Below are 21,596 nucleotides of genomic sequence, written 5' to 3'. Positions count from 1 at the left end.
AAATACTTGTACTGTAGTTTACAAGTAAGAAATGATTTCTCATAAGCATGTTCAATGTCATCTGCCTTTGCTATTCATTAATACTTCTAGAAAGAATTTTGTAGAAGACACATTGAAGCAGATCTTCCACATAGACATAGGTATGTGTGTATATTAAAATTTTAGATTTTTTGTCTTTCTTTTAACCTAAAAATAACATATAATAAACTTAAAACAATATACAAAATGCCTTTTTCAGTTCCTGCTACCATTGAAAAGGATTCCTTGATGCAAAAACACCAAAAATATCTGTTTAAAACTTCTTAAAAAGTTCACCACATACTGTTTTCAGGTAAAAAATGAAAACAATTGAGAACCCCCTAAGTCGATTTGAAAGGTGAAGGCAATTTTTTTTTTTATCCAACGAAATTGTTTTTCTTCGATTTTCTATCTCAAAGGCTTTAAAATGCTGTTAAATTTATTTCGCTAGATGTTTTTGTTTTCCAGATATTACATTTTGTCAATATCTACACTGTGCAAGAACTTTTAATTTGCAAATTTCTTATATATCGTTCACACTATAGCATTAACCACAGAAATTACATTCCCGAGCATTGTACAATATATTATTCACAAGTTGAAATAAAAGTAAAAAAAAAAATCAAATAATTATATTAATCGTATAAATAAAAAAATCAAAAACAATTTAAAATAATCAAATAATTATATTAATCATGTAATTAGAAAATTTCAAAAATAATTGAAAATAATTGAAAATAACTAAATAATTATGTAATTAAAATTAATTAATTATTAATCATTCAAAAGGTGCAAATAATCGTATTTAATCATTAGATGGTTAGCCAAAAAACATGCTTTAATTAATAATCATTATGATTATTAAACATTACTTAACAGGTCTGGTGAAGATATATTTGGTAAGGTGTTAAACATCGGGTTCCGATAGAATACCTATCCAGATATAATATTTGAATGGCAAGATTTTTCTTTAAGGCGACAAACATCTAGAAATGGGCGTGACGATTGCAGGACTAAAGTTAGCAACACGCAGATTTTATTGCGGATTTCGGCAAAATATCGCTTCGTTAACAACATTTGTTCCACAAATTTTTCAATCAAAGAATAGTCTAGAAATGGATTTTGCCAGAATATCTATTGGATTGAAAAAGTTGTGGAATAAATAGACATTTATATATTATCATATCTTTATAGACATTTAAAACGATGTATACAATATATTGTTAGACTTAGCTTGTTGGGAGTTTTCATCAGATAAATTATAATGAGCCTCTATNCCTAGAAATGGGCGTGGCGATTGCAGGACTAAAGTTAGCAACACGCAGATTTTATTGCGGATTTCGGCAGAATATCGCTTCGTTAACAACATTTGTTCCACAAATTTTTCAATCAAAGAATAGTCTAGAAATGGATTTTGCCAGAATATCTATTGGATTGAAAAAGTTGTGGAATAAATAGACATTTATATATTATCATATCTTTATANCATGCTTTAATTAATAATCATTATGATTATTAAACATTACTTAACAGGTCTGGTTAAGATATATTTGGTAAGGTGTTAAACATCGGGTTCCGATAGAATACCTATCCAGATATAATATTTGAATGGCAAGATTTTTCTTTAAGGCGACAAACATCTAGAAATGGGCGTGACGATTGCAGGACTAAAGTTAGCAACACGCAGATTTTATTGCGGATTTCGGCAAAATATCGCTTCGTTAACAACATTTGTTCCACAAATTTTTCAATCAAAGAATAGTCTAGAAATGGATTTTGCCAGAATATCTATTGGATTGAAAAAGTTGTGGAATAAATAGACATTTATATATTATCATATCTTTATAGACATTTAAAACGATGTATACAATATATTGTTAGACTTAGCTTGTTGGGAGTTTTCATCAGATAAATTATAATGAGCCTCTATTTTACTTAATTTTTTTACCTTTGATTATCGCTAATTTGAAAAAATGTCTATGAAAGTTGCCAAATATGTGGTATTTTTCTAAAAAAGCATTTGTTTTTGAGCGGTGTGACTAAGGAATTCACCAATATTTACTCAAAATTTATATATACAAAATATAATACAAAAAATTTATTTTTAATAAAATTTGTTCGATATTTAAAATCCGATGGAAAATAGTCAAGCTATTAATAGATAAGTGCATCAAGTACGAAAATAACGGGAACTATTTTCATGTTGTACTCGACCATACCTACAACCTACACTACGTTTTGTTTCGGGTGTATTTCATGACTTTTTTTTTTGTAGCACTAACTTTTGTAGTTACTAACGAGCTACACTCTAAAAAGCGCATGTTAAACTACCATTGAATTTTGTTTATTTTTCAACCAGAATCTGTATACGTATAGGATGTTGAAGATTTGATATTTGAACCTGGGATGTTTGCAATAGATAAATAAATATACACATGGAATATGTAAATTGCAAACATTTCGAACGTAAAAACATGTACATTTCCTATTAATAATAAGCATTAAGTGCTCGTATTTAATCAATTTTAAACATTTCTTGTATAATTTTGCTCTACGAGACAAATTTGGTGTGTAAAAGCAAACACGTTTTGTTTAATTTTATTACAACCGTATGTAAATTTATACGTACGTATTAGAAGATAAAACTGGTTACCTCTCGCAAAATGCGTATATTAAAAAAAAAAAGGTAGAGTGTACTTGACCGGTCTCATATTTTAATCAAAGTAATTAAATAAGTGTAAGTGAATTATTCTTAGCAATTAAAGATATTATGAACTAAAATTATTTGCTAACAACGCGATCAATAGATTCATGGGAAGTACATATTTAGTTAGGTAAGTGAGTGAGTATCTTTAAAATAAAACAAAGCTGAGAAGTTATATTTGAGGTCACCGACTGCAGCGGGTTTTATATGTAACTAGCAGACTCGGCGAACTTCGTCCCGCCCAAAATAAATTTTTAGTACACAGTCAAAAATTTGGGTTTAATTTTTAAACCGCGCTGGGCTACTGCCTTTTTAATCTTTTATAGTCTACTTTTTAAACCAGTCAATAGTTTTAAGCAATTTTTAATATACTGTGGTTTAAAGTTTAGTCCAAAAAGTTCGTGGTTTAAAAATCAAACAAAATGTTTTAATTCTAGTTTCTAGGTTTCATATATAGAAAATTTGGTTTAAAATGTAGCTGAGTGTGCAAAGATGCTTGATACAATTGGTTGCTACCAAGGCAGGCTGTCCGTGTTCAATCCCCAACTGACGGAGCATGAAATTTAAGATTTTTTATTTTTTATTCTTAATTATGAAAATGTTTGGGTTTAAAATTTAAACCGAACTGTTTAAATTCGAAACCCAACATTAGTGCCCTCTTTTTTTGTAATTCAGAAGGTTTGTATTTGAAACTGAATTTATGTAGTTTGGTCATATATGTAGTCCAAAGTCGAGCCGGAAAAACACTTAATTGTAGTCCAAAAAGTTTAAAATTAAAACCGAAATTTTTAACCGTGTATTGNACAAAACACTTAATTGTAGTCCAAAAAAATAAAAACCGAAAAACTGAAAATAAAACCGAAATTTTTAACCGTGTATTGAAACATTTTGGTCCAACATTTTCACCAAGAGTTCACATTTATGATTTTTAGTGACGCATTTGTCTTCTAATATTATGGTTTGGTGGTTGTCAGAAGGCATATTTGCCGTCTTAAATAACTTAGCAAAACTGTACATGAATATAACGATACGTAATAGTTTCAGTGCGTTTGAAAGGCGCCACGTCCCCTTTTCAAATAACCCCAATTTTTCTACATGACCAGTCGCGTTTTATATATCTTGTACATACCAAGTTCCAGTACTCTTCCATGAACACATTCAGAGATATGCACCTCTTCCATGAACATTTTCCGGGATATGCAGTATGAAAAATTCAGTTTTTATGGGAGGTGCCACGTAACTTTTTCTAATAACCGCAATTTTTATCCATGAATATGCAAATGTTCTCATATATGTATCTCCATACCATATTCTAGTAGTCTACCATGAACACTTCCAGAGATGTGCAATATGAAAAATTCGGTTTGTATGGGAGTGCCATGCCCCCTGCACCCAGCGGTATGTAATATACTTTACATCCGATTCTCATACCTACCATATAATAATAGTAATAATAATAATAGATTGGCGCTTACACATATGTTAGTGTTTGGCCGAGCTTCTCCTCCGATTTGTGGCGTGCGCCTTGATGTTGTACCACAAAGGGGAGGGATCTACAGTTTTACGCTGACTCCGAACGGCGATTGTATTTTTATGAGAAGCTGTTTTTCATGGCAGAAATACACTCGCAAGTTTGCCATTGCCTACCGAGGGGCGACCGCTGTTAAGAAAAAAATCGTTTTCCTAAATTTTTTTGCGATGTTGCTTTGGCCAGGGCGTGAACCCAGGCCCTGCGGAGTGGAAGCGCGCACTGCTTACGACTACACCACAGCGGCCGCCTACCATATATGCTAAAAAAATTTCATAAAGATCGGTCGAGCCGTTTAGGAAGAGTTCAATTTTTATATGTATGTATATTAGATAAGCACGATGGGTTCACAACTATCCTATCTTTTAAGTTGGAACCAACAATACACACCCACAAAATTTCATTGAAATCGGTTAAGCGGTATCGGAGATTAGCGTAACCGAACACAGTGACACGGGATATTTATATATTAAGATACCCTACTATAAGCAACTACCATAGATACGTTTGCGTACCAAATTTTAATTTCATTTGACTTATGTTTTTGAAATTATAGCTGATAAAATTTTCCACACCTATGAGATGTGCCACGCCCCCTTTTACAAACCTATTTATATATAAGCACCTACCATTGATATATCTGCATACTAAATTTCAAGTTCGTGGGACTTATAGTTCTGAAGTTATAGATGATAAAAAATTCCATGCCGATTGGATGTGCCATGCACTCTTTTCCAAACTCATTTATATATACCCTAATATAAGTACATACCTACCATTAGAATGGCTGCGTACGAAATTTCAAGTTCAAGCGACTCATAGCTCCGGAGTTATAGCTGATAAAATATTCCAGGTCCATGGGACGTGCCGCTCCCCCTTTTACAAACTCACTTATATATAGCCTACTATAAGCATCTACTATAGATACGTCTGCGTACCAAATTTCAATTTCACGTGACATATGAAAAATTATATCGGAAAGCTTGGTGTGGAGTTCTACTCTAAGGGTATGTATGCACAGAAAGCCGCATCGATAATATGTAGCATGAAAAATTCCGTTTGTAGGGGAGGTGCCACGCTCCCTTGTCTAATCGAGATAAAGGCTATTCTATGTTTTAATGGGGCTAAATGACGCCAGTGTGCAAAATGGTGATCGGTTGAATAGTTAATTGGGATGGAAAAGCCGCACGCAGAATCGATTCTTGACTTCGGAATCGACTTTATGGTTTCCGATTCTCAAAGTCAATTATTCACCTCTGATTGTCGACTTTATGACTTAAATTAAAACTGAAACTTAAATTAACTTGAAAAAAATTAAAATTTAAGCAGATATTGCATTGTAGAGCTGGAAAACTATCGATGGTCGTGGCCACCGATAGTTTCGATAGTCGATAGTCACAACCATCGATAGTATCGATACTATTGAAAATGTCGACACTATCGATAATTTTGATTAAAACAGTCCAAAAATTAAACATAGCAACTTTTATTGAAAATTAGATCAGAATTGCTAAAATATGACGATATCTTTTTTTAAGGAACAAAAGTTTATCAAAGATTTTTAGCTTCAAGCAGCATTTGCGTTATGAAATATGTATGTTATTGAATAATGTATGTATGAGTGAAAACTATCGATAGTGCTTACAAAACCATCGATGTTTTCGATAGTCAAAAGCCATCGATACTATCGATAGTGCCATCGATAGTTTTCCCGCTCTATTGCATTGCCATATTTTGAATATTATATCATTGAAAGGCGCTGTTGCTAGAATGCACGAAAATACTAATAAATGAAATATGTAATAACACTACTGCAATAGGATGGCCAAACTTAAAAATTGGCTAACAAAGTTACAAATACTTAGTAAACAAAAGTCAAAAAGTCCTCGAGTGCGAGTCGATTCTAGTCAACCTGAGGTGACTGAAGTCGATTCCAAAAAGTCGAGATTTTTTTACTAAAGTTAGAGGCGACTTTCCACCCTTAGTAGTGTATAAAAAACGTTATAAAAAATGTTTGTTACCAAATATGTAAAAAAAACACTGTTGGTTCTTTTTTATACTGGAGTACAATTCATATAGTTTAAAATTAATTAAAAATTCATTATTTTTAATTTGTATTACGATTGGAGGCCGCTGTGGTTAGCAGTGCGCGCTAACATTCCGCATGGCCTGGGCTCGAATCCAGTTTCCAACAAACATTAAAAACACAAACACTATTATCCAAAAGTAAATTGCACAAAACAAAGAGGTTATGAAGGACCTCACTTCTGGTTCTGAATAAGAAGAATATATCAGGCTCAATCTAAAAAAAAATAATTTATTTTAATGAAAGAAAATAAATAACAATGAGCTTTAGTCTTACCAAACGAAAACCATCAGGTAATTTGTATTGCGGTCAAACATCAAATATTTGTTCTCTTGCAGCGCACGCGCACCAGTGTTTGATTTTTTTCTGCTAAGCCATTGCATGGAGATCATGTATCAACGCTCTATATGCAACAATTAAACAACAACAAAACAAAAGCAAAAAAACGAAACATAAAATTTACTCACTCACCTTTGCCAGATAGCAATCACAGGTAGCAATGTTTACGATTAATCGATAGCTCCACGAATGATTAAAAAAATTAAAGTACAAATTAATATTTAATCTTTTATTCTTTTTTAACTAAAGTGTTTAAATTTATATTATACGTCTCACAGCAGCCAACAGGCACGCGGTACATAAAAATATGATGAAATATTAAACTGCCGGCAATTTAGTATATGCACGAAAATATTCGTAATTTGCACGAATTTAAAAAATATATTTCTTCGTCATATCGCGTCAAGCGGACAGGTCGCTTTATTTTAAAAAAGCTTAAGGAAAATCTAGACGAAGGAGAAGTCATGGTACAGTGTGCAGAAAATTAAATTTTTTTGTCCAAGATGCCGCCCAGGCTTTAGATTTTTTTAATTTTTATTCAATACGAAAAAATACTTAAGAAAAAAACCTAATTTTAATTTTTACTATTCTTTGGAAGCCCATAACTCGGAAAGTAACCATCATATAAAGAAAAAGAAAAAAGTTGCAGACAATTTCATATTTCACCCAGGTAGAATTACCCAAAATATGAAGGAATTCTAAGGCATCACCCTTTTTTCCCTGTCCGCTTGACGCGAAATGCCCCTTCTGCATTAGTACTATGTACGAAAATATTTAATAAATAAAACGTATACAGAATTGTAGATTTCGTAAATCCTAAAACCGTACGTAAATATTACGGATGCCGTCCTACAATATACAAAATTATTGGTACACAGATTTGTTCGGTAATTTACGCATGTGTTTTGTAAAATAAGCGAAAGGTTTCATAAATTGTACTGAAAAAATGCGTTACGAAACCCCTTTCGTTATATTTACGAATGGTTCGTAAAATTTTGTTAAGTGGTGAAAAATGTGATCGTATTATGAACGAAAGTTTCGTACGTTGTACAAAAACATAATAGACTACGAAAGTTTTTCGTAGCATTTTTACGAAATTTTATTTTCAGTGAAGCGATGGCCTCCTTATACTTAATAATAAGCAATAATTTAAAACAATAGCGTGAGAATCTAAATTGAGACCATTAAAAATATCATATTGTTATAAAAAGAAATGATTCGTGATGAGCGTAGTCAGTATTCGGTCCAACTGCGGTAATCAACAAGCTGTTAACATTTTAATAAGTTGGAATTTGAAAATAACACATTTACATCATCGCTTTGGATTTACTTGCAATTGTTAAGAGCACAACCAATTGTGGGTAGTAAAATCACTAAGGTTTGTAAAAGTATTTAAATGAACGCTTATGATTTATTTTTGATTTCGATAATTTTATATCGTGGCCAGTGCCGTGAGTGTTTGTGAGCGATTTATCGAATTAAGTCCTGACTCAATTCTCAGTGCAGGAGGAAAATCCCGAATGACAGAAAAGTAATCGTATATAATATGTGAAGCAAACTCCGCTTTCAAAAATATATGTCAGAAAAACTCAAGCTTGTAGGGAAATTCACGAGTAACGTCTCTATGTGAAATCACGAATGACTACTTGTATACTTTGAATTATACACGCTGAATTTATTTTTCGATAACACCAAACTATTGGTATATCTTTTCTCACTTTGCTGCCCCGACCATAACAGTCGATAGGATAAAGACCTCGCGTAAAATTTCGGAGATCCTCGGTTCGAATATTCGGGCAGAAAAACTAAAATTTGTAAATGTAGTGATCTATATTTTGTTTACACAAATGTAAATGTTACACACTACTATATTTGTACACTGAGAAAAAATTAACCGAAAATTGGTTAAAATTGCCAAATTCAAACTTGAAAGGGAATCAAAGTGATTTTTGTTTAATATCAACAATAATTTGGTAATATTAGTCGCTTTTTCATAATTAAGAAAAAAAAAAAAAAACAAAACAAAAAATACATGTCGCCTCTGGCGGCATTCGATCCTAGGCCTGTTAAAAGCAAACAAATAACAGCAAAAATCTTTGGACGTTGGACTACAGCCAGACATAGAGTATGTTCCAACAGGCACCCAATTAGCTAATTGAGAGCATTTCAGCAGTTAAACCCCCAATTACATCAAAACTAGCCTTATAAAAACTCAAACAATTAGCTGGAAATTAGTAACTAATTGGCAGCAAATTGTCGAAAAATTGCTCATGCAACCCTGTGAAGTGTGTTTAATGAGAAGAGTAGAGGGATTCTTCAATTAGAAAACGAAATGTCAGAATAATGAAATGTCATTCAAATCAAATAGAAAAAAAACACTTCCTTTTTCCTAAAAGAGCCAGTCAGCAATCAAAACTTGATTGTATTGACTGGAAAAGTTGAATATTTATATTATACACCAATAGAATTTTATTTACATTTTGTTCAGACAAAACTTTTCACAAATAAAATAAAAACCGTATCAGCTGTCAAACACTAAGGGCTGGTTTCTCCAACTCAACTTAACTTAGTTAAGTCAAATTTCTTGACTTAGTCAAGAATAAGCTGTGTAAAACGTAGGCTAACTTTTGACTTAAGTCCAAAAAGTGGCTAAACTAAGTTAAGTTGAGTTGGAGAAACCAGCCATAATTGTTTCTTTTTAGTTGAATGTGTGTCAACACTAAACTCAGTGACGCAATTTAAAGCTTAATTGTCTCAGCTAATTGGCCTGTTTGAACATAATAATACAAATGTGTTTTCAAATGTTCAGCTTGAATCACATTTATAACAATCGGTATATTTACCATTAAAAAATGAAAAAATAACTAGGTTGAAAAAACTATTGTGCTTTTGGCTCACTGTAAGTCATACTTATTAGTCTTGCAGCAGAAATGATATCACACATGCAGGAAGATAGAGGCCAACAATGGAAGGTCCATTATGATTCTACGGTTTCTAGTTTCACCTGGCGGACCGAGTTTGAGCACCCAATAAATTTTTTCAAGAGTTATGCCTTACATTCGTGAAATGACGATCAGACCTAGACCCCGTTTGCTTGCAGAACCGCCTTGCAAGTGGCAAAAGCCACACCAATACCGTCTTTACCTATAAGTTCGTCTGCATGGAGTTTATGAGCTAGAGCCGAACGCATCTAAGGCAGTTTGTTTAGCAGATATCAGCGACAGTTCAGTATAATTTTATAGTTAATCGCGATGCAGCTCAAAGCTATAATTTTAGCTTGGCCAATACTACAATAAAAACATTCCTAATACTCGCAATTTTATCGGTTTTCAGTTTGCTTACAGGTTCTACAGTTTCTTAGCTTGGAAGACAAAGCCTAGTGTCGGAAAAACATAGATGCATCGAAAATATCGATGTTTTGCTTCGATTCATTGAAAATTTGTCACTCGTTGTTTGCTGAAAACTGACTAGTACCGTCATTCCTATTTTTCAATTGTACAAAAAATAAAAGTGACTTTGGTCAGAAAATTGAAATGGCTCAAAAAAGTTCCGTTAGAAACATAATTAGCTCAGTTGTGGTGTTTTATTTAAAATTTTGTACCATTTTACTAATAACATATTTTGTTGTGAAACATTATCTGAAAAATCCTATGCAGATCGATGCATCGAAAAGTATCGATGTATTTTTGCCACTGACATCCCTAGAAGGCACTACAGTAGTCGAGTAATCGAAATGAGGAGCTGTAAGTTCTGTACCTCCCGGAGGTCAAACTTCCGAAATAGACCTGACTCAACAAGGGGTAGCCGGGTATTTTTTTTATCGAAAAGCGGCAAGACTTTCCGCATGTTGGCGTACTAAAACGTTGCATTTAATTTGGTTAGGTTAGTTTTCTCATAAACGTAGCCACCATACAATTACGCCAAATAGGGCAAGCTCGGTTCAACTCTTTTTCCATATCCATTTGCCCGCGCGACTACATTGGGTCGAGTAGCAGAGATTAACGAATCCCCTCGAAGTAGGGTGGAAGATGCTTGCATTGTATGCGCCCTCTCAAAAATAAAACAATTAAGCACTCGAAACAAATCATTCGTTTCAGGGCCAACATCTGCAAAATGCCGTCGCCGCTGCTCGGCACACAATGCGCAGCCCAGAGTGTCGGAACCGTCAATACGATGGTAAGCTCAATACTCCAAGCACTCCTTGCCGCACAATGCGCCATCTCTCCGCCCGAGTTGTGGCCAGCAGACAACGCAGAACCAGCGCTGAAAAATGGTTTAGAAACGTATGACTTTGTAGTAGTTGGCGCTGGCTCCGCCGGATCAGTGGTGGCAAGCCGCTTAAGCGAAAATCCAAATTGGAAAGTGTTAGTGCTGGAAGCGGGCGGTGATCCACCTCAGGAGTCAGAGGTATTCATTTGCTATCGATTCGCTTATTAGAAAACTTGTGTAAATCTTTGCAGATCCCAGGCCTATTATATGCCATGGAGCACACAAACGCAACTTGGAATTATTTAACAGAGTTCAGCGATAAGGCGTGCTGGGCTTTTAAAGATCGCCGCTGCTATTCTCCACGAGGTAAGATGATAGGTGGCTCGGGTGCTATTAATGTTATGCTCTACGTACGCGGACATCGTAAAGACTACGATAGTTGGGCGCATGAAGGCAACAAAGGATGGGGATGGGATGATGTGCTGCCATATTTTGAACGTTCTGTGCATCCAGTGGGCAACGATACCCACCCTAACAGCTACGTAATACTTAATGAATTTCCAGTCAACGACGCAGNAATGGGGATGGGATGATGTGCTGCCATATTTTGAACGTTCTGTGCATCCAGTGGGCAACGATAGCCACCCTAACAGCTACGTAATACTTAATGAATTTCCAGTCAACGACGCAGACATAGAAAACATGATTTATGAGGGTATTGCAGAGTTGGGTATCTCGCGCGTAAGTCAGTTCACCGAAGGCAGTGAGACGGGTTATGCCAATATACCAGGAACGTATCAAAATGGACGTCGCATGAGCACAGGGAAAACTCATCTCGCAGCAGTCGCACAGCGACCTAATTTGCATGTGATTAAAAATGCTGTTGTGACTAAGTTAAACTTCGATGAGAGTGGCAGGCAGGTGCGTTCCGTAAGCTTTGTACTGCAAGACAAGTACGAACTGAATGTGGGCATTGAAAAGGAATTAGTGTTGTCTGCTGGTACAATTGAATCACCAAAACTATTAATGTTGTCCGGCGTGGGTCCAGCAGAACACTTGATTGAATTTGATATTCCAATAATGCACGACTTGCCGGTGGGCGACAATTTTCAAGACCACGTGCAGGTTGTGACTTTCTTCAAGTTAAATGAGCATGAGGCAAAGTCATTTCAGATCGCTGATGCATTAGATAGCATTTACAACTATCTCATACACCAGAATGGGTCGTTGGCATCTCAAGGCACGGCTTCGCTAACAGGATTTGTCAACACACTCAGAGATAGCCCGTACCCAGATGTTGCATTCCATCATTTCGCCTTTCGGCGCGGCGATTTTGCTGCTCTACAAATTTTTCTGGATGGTCTGAACTTTAATGACAATTTTAAAGCTCAAATTCGTCAGGCGCTTGATACTTCCGATATTTTGGGTATGTTTAATGTGCTCTCTAATCCAAAATCCAAAGGTAATATACGTCTGCGCAGCGCGGATTATAAGGATCCACCTAAGTTGACACACAACTACTTTAGTGAACTCGAAGATCTGGAGACCCTACTACGCGCCATACGTTTCCAGGAGCAACTGCTTAACACTGCCGCCTATAAAGCAATGAAGGCCGCACTGCTACTACCCACAATTGACGAATGCGATATCTATGAACTGCAGAGCGACGACTATTGGCGTTGCTACATAAAATATTTCTCCAGCACTACTTATCATCTAACTGGCACAGTGAAAATGGCTCCAGAGGAGGATGAGACACATTGCGTGAATCCACGGCTGCAGTTGGGCGGTTGTAGTAACGTGCGTGTGGCCGATGCCAGCATTATGCCAAAGGTGCCCAGTGCCAATACGAATGCGGCTACAATTATGATTGCTGAAAAGGCAGTCGATTTTATACGCGACGACTGGCAAGATGAGGACTGGGAAGATGAAGACGATACGGGCTATTGAAGCAAGGATTAAGATTTTATTTAGCTATAACTTTTGAAATAAAAGTAATATAAGAATAACCAACATTTCCAAATACTAGGGACTTTTTCATAATGCCACAAAACCTCCAATAACTTATAGTCTCCATCGCTTTTCTATATATGTATGTATTACACTGCATCATAAAAAAAGGTTGCGCTTTTTCCGCCGGGATTACAAAATGTATTATATTTGAAGACGTCTATCAAAATATTTGGGAAAAATATTGAGATTTACGTGAGCTGGACTGATTTCAAAATACCTCCAAAAATGGAGTTGTTTTCTTTAATAAAAATAGTTTCTTCAAGAAATATTTTTAAAAAATACCCTCAGATTACAAACCAGATTAGGCTTAAATAATCTACATAAAAATACTCTAAAATTTTTTCACCGAAATCCTAATAATGAGATTTTTGATAATGTTTTTTTAAAATTTTTCAAAAATTAAGTTAAGAAAACTTGAATAACGGCCGAAATTATTCCAATTTAGGCTTCTGGGGTATCAGTAGAATGCAGAGACCGTACCGGTTATGCATTTTATAATAAAAAGCAAAACATTTAAATTTTTTTTTTTACTTTTATTATTTTGAGCAAATAATACCGGGTAATTTTGCTTTTTATTTTTTTAAGTCAAAAATAAAAGTTAAAATTTGTTTTTTACCTTTTTGAGCAGAAAATAATCGGTAATTGTTGCTATTTATTTTTTCAGGCAAAAATAAAAGTCAAAGTTCCAAATCAAGTATTCCAGAGTTGTATATACTCGAATTTAATAGTTTTAAAGCTCCTATCTGGATTCTAATAACTCTCAAATACACAAATACCAAGGTTAGATCAAATCTAAATATATATACTGCCGAAACAATGCCAATAGCAAATTTTTCACAATATATGCAAAAATTTTTATTCTAATATTTTTTCGCCAATTTTGTATAAAAATATGGTTCTTTCAACAACAAAAAACATAAAAATAAAATTCCTAAACTTTGTGCAAAACTCGTGAAAATTCAGCAAATTTTCATCAAAATTTTCAACTTTTTAACCAGATTTTTTTTTTGAGTATGCAGTTTTGCAGCCCATTAAATTCTAAAATTGCGTTGATTTTTGAGATTTTTTTTTTGTTGAAGGTGTTTTGCATTTTTTCCATATAAAGTATTTTCTAGAACAATTTTTTGTATGAAAGAGACTGCGTGAAAACAAATTGCCAAAAATCAACGGTAATTCCCAATAACTTTTATTTCCAGTCTCTGGTAGAAAAGTATTTCCCACTCTTTTTATTTCTGTAAAAAAAATAGTCATTCACATCTCAGTTAGGAAAACTAAGTAGTTTCGTTGGATAAAAAATTACCTTGACCTTTCAAATGACCCTCAAAGTTAAAGGGTTTCAAATTGTTTCCCTTTTTTGACCTGAAAACAATATGCAGTTAACTTTTTAAAAAGTTTTGAACACATATGTATGTACGCATTTTTGCTGTTCTTGCGTCAAGGAATCCCTTTCCATTTTCGCAGGAACCGAAAAACGCATTTAAAAATTTTCAAGAGTTCATTACATCCTTTTATAAAAAATCAAAAATTTTACTTATGAAGGTCACCTTCAAACGAAAATGTTTGTTTCTTTCTTTTTTTCCATGGGTAATGGGTTCATGAAAAAAAATATACAATGCGTTTTTCGGTTCCTACGGCAATGAAAATTGGTTCCTTGGCGTAAGAGCAGCAAATATGTGAGGTACTTTCAGGTCGTAAAAGGAAAACAATTTGAAACCCCCTCCCTTTGAAGGTCATTTGAAAGGTAAAGGAATTTTTTTTTATTGAATTTTTATATCCTAGCGCACTTGTGCACAAGGGTATTATAACTTTGTTCGCATAACGGTTGTTTGTAACAGCCAAAACTAATCTGAGATAGATATAGAAAAATGTATACATAAATGCTCAGAATGAAAAGAGAAATCGATTAAGCCATGTCCGTCTGTCCGTCAGTCTGCCCCTCTGTCCATGTACACGATAACTCGAACAAAAATTGAGATATGTCAACGAAATTTGGTAAGTAGGTTGTCCTCTATCCAGGGTAGGTTGGGATTGAAAATGGGCGAAATCGAGCAATAACCACGCCCACGTCGCATATAACGGTATTTTGAAAATATGCAAAAACTAAGATATTTCCGCAAATACTGGATCCAAATTGTTGAAAGTTGGTATTTGAAGTAGAATTTTGGCACAAAATAGGACAGTTATAAATTTGTTGGAAAATGTTCGTGGTCCCGCCCACTTATGATTAAATGCTGTATCTCTGTAGTCCCTTTACCAATCCCTACCAAACTCGGTGAGAACATTGCTTAGGGCCTCACTAAGAAAATCGGTGAAAATTTTTGAAATCAGACAATAACCACGCCCACCTCCCATATAACGGTAATTTACAGAAATGCGAAAACTGCGATAAAAATCAATATATGCAATGACCTCTTACCAGAAAATTCCTGCCACTTACCATATAACGGTAAATTTCAGAAATACGAAAACTCCGATCTTTCAATAACTAAATACTACAGAAGTATATCTCGATAACCGCCTTACCGATTTCCACCAAATTTGGTCCGATCATTTCAATATATCATAATAGCATATTATTGAACCTGTTTGACATTGGGAAAAATACTCTTCTGAAAAAAACGATATCTAATACGTACGCCGGGTACATATATGTAGTTCTGTTTCGCCCGAACTTATCCTTCTTTACTTGTTATAATTGAAAATTTGAACGCAAATTTATTGCACTTTTCTGGTTTTTGCGAAAAGCTTAGAAATTTAATTTGTATGTTTTTTTGTAGTATGGANTGTCCGTCAGTCTGCCCCTCTGTCCATGTACACGATAACTCGAACAAAAATTGAGATATGTCAACGAAGTTTGGTAAGTAGGTTGTCCTCTATCCAGGGTAGGTTGGGATTGAAAATGGGCGAAATCGAGCAATAACCACGCCCACGTCGCATATAACGGTATTTTGAAAATATGCAAAAACTAAGATATTTCCGCAAATACTGGATCCAAATTGTTGAAAGTTGGTATTTGAAGTAGAATTTTGGCACAAAATAGGACAGTTATAAATTTGTTGGAAAATGTTCGTGGTCCCGCCCACTTATGATTAAATGCTGTATCTCTGTAGTCCCTTTACCAATCCCTACCAAACTCGGTGAGAACATTGCTTAGGGCCTCACTAAGAAAATCGGTGAAAATTTTTGAAATCAGACAATAACCACGCCCACCCCCCATATAACGGTAATTTACAGAAATGCGAAAACTGCGATAAAAATCAATATATGCAATGACCTCTTACCAGAAAATTCCTGCCACTTACCATATAACGGTAAATTTCAGAAATACGAAAACTCCGATCTTTCAATAACTAAATACTACCGAAGTATATCTCGATAACCGCCTTACCGCTTTCCACCAAATTTGGTCCGATCATTTCAATATATCATAATAGCATATTATTGAAACTGTTTGACATTGGGAAAAATACTCTTCTGAAAAAAAACGATATCTAATACGTACGCCGGGTACATATATGTAGTTCTGTTTCGCCCGAACTTATCCTTCTTTACTTGTTATAATTGAAATTTTGAACGCAAATTTATTGCACTTTTCTGGTTTTTGCGAAAAGCTTAGAAATTTAATTTGTATGTTTTTTTGTAGTATGGAATATATTTTTATAAAAAACAAATTGTGCAAAAAGAAGAAACGAAGACTTTTGTGGTTCACTGTAGTTTCGGACAATATCCATATTGTACAATATCCCAGCAAGCATTTGGAGTCATAAATGAGTCATTAAGGAGTCCTATTTCGGAGCCTTTACGCCCAAAAAGAGCTCATGATAAGAGTCCGAAATGAAGGTGTTTCCCCTTCCTCCGAAGGTCGACTTATATGAGCTTTAAGTCATACATCCAATGAGTCTCAACTTAAGTCATATTGGTCTCATATATGGCTCATTTTGGACTCGATTAAGACTCCCAATTTACTTTTTTGGCCTCATATTTGAATGATTTCAGACTCTTTTTGAGGCTCTATGACTCCTATTGGCCTCATAAATGGCTCCTTTCGGACACTTTTTTAGGTTCTCATGTGACTCTTATTGACCTAATTTTTTGAACTACAGTATATTTTGCTTAGCCACCCATCCTTCATTGTACGAAAAAAAACACTTAAACGAGTTTCCTTTATTACTTCAATGAGGACGGTGTCCGAATCCCTACGAACCCAAATAATGAGACGCACTTACCACGTAGAAACGTACGGCAAGCGAAATTTTTTTCCGAATGGTATCTAATTATTTATATACATAAAATGATAGCCGTTTTCGTTCTGCGAGATGAGAAAAATAAATATAAAGCTTGTAAAATTACGTAACGTGTGGAGCCAGTACAGGTCAACGTAATACTTTCTTTGATAATTGATAATAGTTGTACAATTGTTAAGGCAGGTATCGCTAATGTGCGGTATGTTGAATGCATCTATCGGAGTAGATTCCTTATAAATATTAGAAATAATGCCGCAGATGCGCTTTTGGGATAGGTAGGTATCTTAAATGTAATTTAAACATAAAGGCAGTAAAGCAAAATATACTATATTTGAAGTTTTTTGCAAATATTCTACCACCTTTTTTGCAAACGCATTCAAAAAAAAGTTCTTTTAAATACCTTTATTACCTATTGTACTTATATTTACATATATAAATATTGCATACACATATGTGACACGTAAAGTTAAAAGGGACCTACGCTCAGAAAAAAAGATTTCGAGAAAAACGACTTTGAAGTATACCAAGTTGATTTTGATAATTCTGAACGTTTTAGTGGATTGAAACTCGTTACTCGTTAAAATTTATCGGAATTTCTTAAATGGGCCACTTCAGTTATGTGATATCTTATTTCCAATCAACAGTGGTATTTTTTTCATAGCTATTGACAATGCAAACAAATGCCTAACCGCTTAGACTTTGTGCTTTTTCATTTTTTCCTAATAAACAATCGTGGTACAAAGCTCAATAAAAATATTAAATAAAAAAAAAAAAAAAAATGTTAACAAGCCACAATAACATTGACAAATGCCTAACTTTGATTTTACAAAAAAATTACTTTTTTCTTGTATATAGACAAGTTTTTGTCCTTTTTATTCAAAATTCGATTACAGACGATCTAATTTACCGATTTTGACAATTCATCCGTCATTTTCATTGCTATTAAAAACTCTTCAAGAACATAGGTTTTATTTATTTAAAAATAATTTTTAGGAGCAAATGCTTATAAAATTGTTGGTAAAAATATAAAAATAATAGTCTTCTCCCCCACTTCTTCCCACAGAAAAAAACCATTTATGCAAAATTTTACTCTCTAAAATATCCTCGTGAGAAAAAAATGGATCGCAAAAATGGATGGTCAAGGGCGTCTGTAACCAGCGTGCCCTCACAGGTTTATTTGTTTTCATGTGACAGACTCAAAAACAAACAGAGGTAGATTTCATTAAAAAACTATAATTTTCCAATTCACTTATTGAACAAATATCTATAATATTTAGAAAAAAAGGAACTCATTTGTTGTATTTAAAGATAAAATAAATATTATCCTCATACAGTGACGAACAAACTTTTTAGTGCAGAAAATTTTCCGCAATTATGCAAAGTTTTTCATCCAANCTAAAATTGTTGGTAAAAATATAAAAATAATAGTCTTCTCCACCACTTCTTCCCACAGAAAAAAACCATTTATGCAAAATTTTACTCTCTAAAATATCCTCGTGAGAAAAAAATGGATCGCAACATGGAAAACCGTGATTTTTACTTGAAGGCTATCGCGCAATGCAACTGGCGCGCTCGGACTTATTTTGGTCAAGGGCGTCTGTAACCAGCGTGCCCTCACAGGTTTATTTGTTTTCATGTGACAGACTCAAAAACAAACAGAGGTAGATTTCATTAAAAAATTATAATTTTCCAATTCACTTATTGAACAAATATCTATAATATTTAGAAAAAAAGGAACTCATTTGTTGTATTTAAAGATAAAATAAATATTATCCTCATACAGTGACGAACAAACTTTTTAGTGCAGAAAATTTTCCGCAATTATGCAAAGTTTTTCATCCAAATTTTTCTGTGTGAAAAAGTGGTGGAGAAGACTATTATTTTTATATTTTAACCAAAAAAAAAAAAAAATAAAAAATTATTTTTAAATAAATAAAAGCTCTGTTCTTGAAGAGTTTTTAATAACAATGAAAATGACGGTTGAATTGTCAAACCGGTCAATTAGATCGTCTGTAATTGAATTTTGAAGTAAAAAGGACAAAAAAGCTATGCTATGCAAAAAATACCACTGCTGATTGGAAATAAAATATCACATAATTGAAGTGGCCCGTTTCAGAAATTCTGACTCTTTTGTTCTTTTATTTTAAGATTTACAACGTCAACCTTCTCTGAAGATTAAATATGAAATATATTTAAAAATATAACAGCACTTATGTACGTATGTATGTATATACATAAGTATATGCATATATGTACGTACATATCAACATGCATTTAAATTTTAAAAACAGTAGCTGCAGTTAAATTTTGCATATTTTGTTTAATTAATTATTTTATCTGTGTAAACAAGCTTAGATATACATTTCGAATATTTATTGTTTATATATTGGCATAAAGTGCGGGCTCATAACTTGGATCATATACTGTATTGACTACATATATATTCAGCACGGTCAGAATTTGTTTGCGGGGATGTAGCAAAAATAGTTCAATACATTCTAAAACAAAAAATAAAAATAATTTGAAATTTTCTATCAAATGTCTGAGTAATTCATAAAAAGGTTTAGCAGTAGTGTACACAGTGAGCTTCAACCATGTTTAGGTTTGACTAAAATGACCTCAAAAATGAAAAACACAGCTTTATTACTGTTCGATTGAAGGTCAACAATTGATGAGTTTAAATTGTAGCTGCTCATATTTTCGCGAAATTGGGAAATTATAAATTTTTCACGGGCAGCCACGTACCTAAGGAAAAATTCCACTGCTTTAAACTTAATACTCGGATATACCACCTTCACCCCCTTCCCCCCCAGAACCAACGACGTGGACATGGTGGTATTATAGTTCCTTTTATATATTTTTTATTTTAATTTTATTTTTTTTATATATTATTTATTTTTTTTGCTTTTATCTATTTCTTATCGTTTTGTATTTTTTTTTAGCTTTTTTAGTATAATTATTTTTAAAGCTTACATCTTCATTGCTGCAATGTATTTCAAACTCAAAAATTTTTATTCAAATATGCCGTGAAGAGAATTCAATGACTGCTATTTTTAGTTGTGTTGAATAGCTAGGGTCTCCAAAAACATTTAACTTACATCGTTGCCTAAATTTTAGAAACTCTCTGTGAGTCGATTCGCCAGCCTGTTCTAACCATAAACCCAATCCTCTTTTGTATAAAAAGCTAAAGCAATGTTAAGGTTTCTGAAACCCCGGAACTGTTAAAAATTTTGTTTAATTCGTTTATATGTTTGTCCAATTCGGGTCCGACTTCATTTGTAGAGAAGCAATCTTTTACTAATTTATTCATAGCTTCAAATGCTGAAATAAAAGGAATAGCCGAAGAGGTGCGCCGTGTGAAGAAACCTCGGAATCCGAACGTTTATCGGTTTCGCTTAAAGGCTTCCGGCATGCAACCTCCCCTTGGTAATATTTAGGAAGAAGTTTCAGTTTTTTGGGTCATAGTAAAGCTCTCTCGTGTCCAAGAAGGGAGACTAAACCACTCAAAAAAAGATGATAGAAAAACCCTTGCATTATATGTATGTAATTCAGTAATTACGCACTTCTGGATTACAAAGCCATCATAATCTTCATCAAAAACGGGAGGGTTTATTGTACTGTGACATTGCTTAGTATTTTTTAAGTACAACTTCTTAATCGACTTCGGCGATGGTTGCGTTAAATATTTAACAACATATCATAAAATCTCTATCGTTCGTTCGATTTTCAAAAATGTGGTGTCAAATTAAAGGGATTGTCCTTTGGCTGAGCAACATAGCTTTAGTTTCATGAAAGGGGTTGCTTCTTCTTCTTCTTCCTTTTTGGCACTGTAAACGCCACTCGTTTCTCTTCTTCTTTCCATCGCAGTGGGGCCCTCCCTCTTCCTTTGCTACTACCAGCGGGTTCCGAGTTGAATACTTTCAGAGCTGGATCCTCGGTGTCCATTCGAACGACATGACCAAGCCAGCGGAGCCGCTGTATTTTAATTCGCTACACTATGTCCATGTCGTTGTAAAGCTCATACAGCTCATCGTTCCATCGTCTGCGGTACTCGCCGTCGCCAACGCGTAAAGGACCGTAAATCTTCCGCAAAATCTTTCTCTCAAACACCCCAAGAGCCGCCTCATCGGATGTTGTCATTGTCCATGCTTCTGCGCCATATACCAGCACGGGCATGATGAGTGACTTATAGAGCGTGGTTTTCGTACGTCGAGAGAGGACTTTACTCCTGAATTGCCTACTCAGTCCAAAGTAGCACTTGTTGGCAAGAGTGATTCTACGTTGGATTTCAATGCTGACATTATTATCGGTGTTAATGCTGGTTCCCAAGTAAACGAAATTCTCTACTTTCTCGAAATTGTAACTGTCAACAGTGACGTGGGTGCCAAGGCGCGAATGTGCTGACTGTTTGTTTGATGACAGGAGATACTTCGTCTTGTCCTCGTTTACCACCAG

At 34.3% G+C, this 21,596-nt stretch overlaps 1 protein-coding gene across 1 annotated transcript; it reads left to right on the top strand.

Annotated features, from left to right (window-relative positions):
* Positions 1 to 10,788: 10,788 nt before the first annotated feature.
* On the top strand, positions 10,789 to 12,835 carry LOC108373477 (glucose dehydrogenase [FAD, quinone]-like). Its single transcript, XM_017629371.1, has 3 exons — positions 10,789 to 11,082; positions 11,136 to 11,429; positions 11,536 to 12,835. The coding sequence occupies exons 1-3, from the start codon at positions 10,789 to 10,791 to the stop codon at positions 12,832 to 12,834; spliced, it is 1,887 nt and encodes a 628-aa protein (XP_017484860.1). The 3' UTR covers position 12,835.
* Positions 12,836 to 21,596: the final 8,761 nt, after the last annotated feature.

This window comes from Rhagoletis zephyria, unplaced genomic scaffold (assembly GCF_001687245.7).
Source record: "Rhagoletis zephyria isolate East Lansing unplaced genomic scaffold, Rhagoletis_zephyria_1.1 Rzeph_scaffold_06730, whole genome shotgun sequence".
NCBI classification, from domain to species: Eukaryota; Metazoa; Arthropoda; class Insecta; order Diptera; family Tephritidae; genus Rhagoletis; species Rhagoletis zephyria.
Note: the sequence above shows the minus strand (reverse complement) of the source record. Positions and strands in the feature narration are given on the sequence as shown.

Excerpts from the sequence above, each read along its gene's own strand:
- LOC108373477 (XM_017629371.1), top strand. The coding sequence starts at position 10,789 with ATGCCGTCGCCGCTGCTCGGCACACAATGCGCAGCCCAGAGTGTCGGA. Across the intron at positions 11,083-11,135 it reads ATCCACCTCAGGAGTCAGAG|ATCCCAGGCCTATTATATGC; the intron begins GTATTCATTTGC and ends AAATCTTTGCAG. Across the intron at positions 11,430-11,535 it reads CCCACCCTAACAGCTACGTA|AGCTACGTAATACTTAATGA; the intron begins ATACTTAATGAA and ends AGCCACCCTAAC.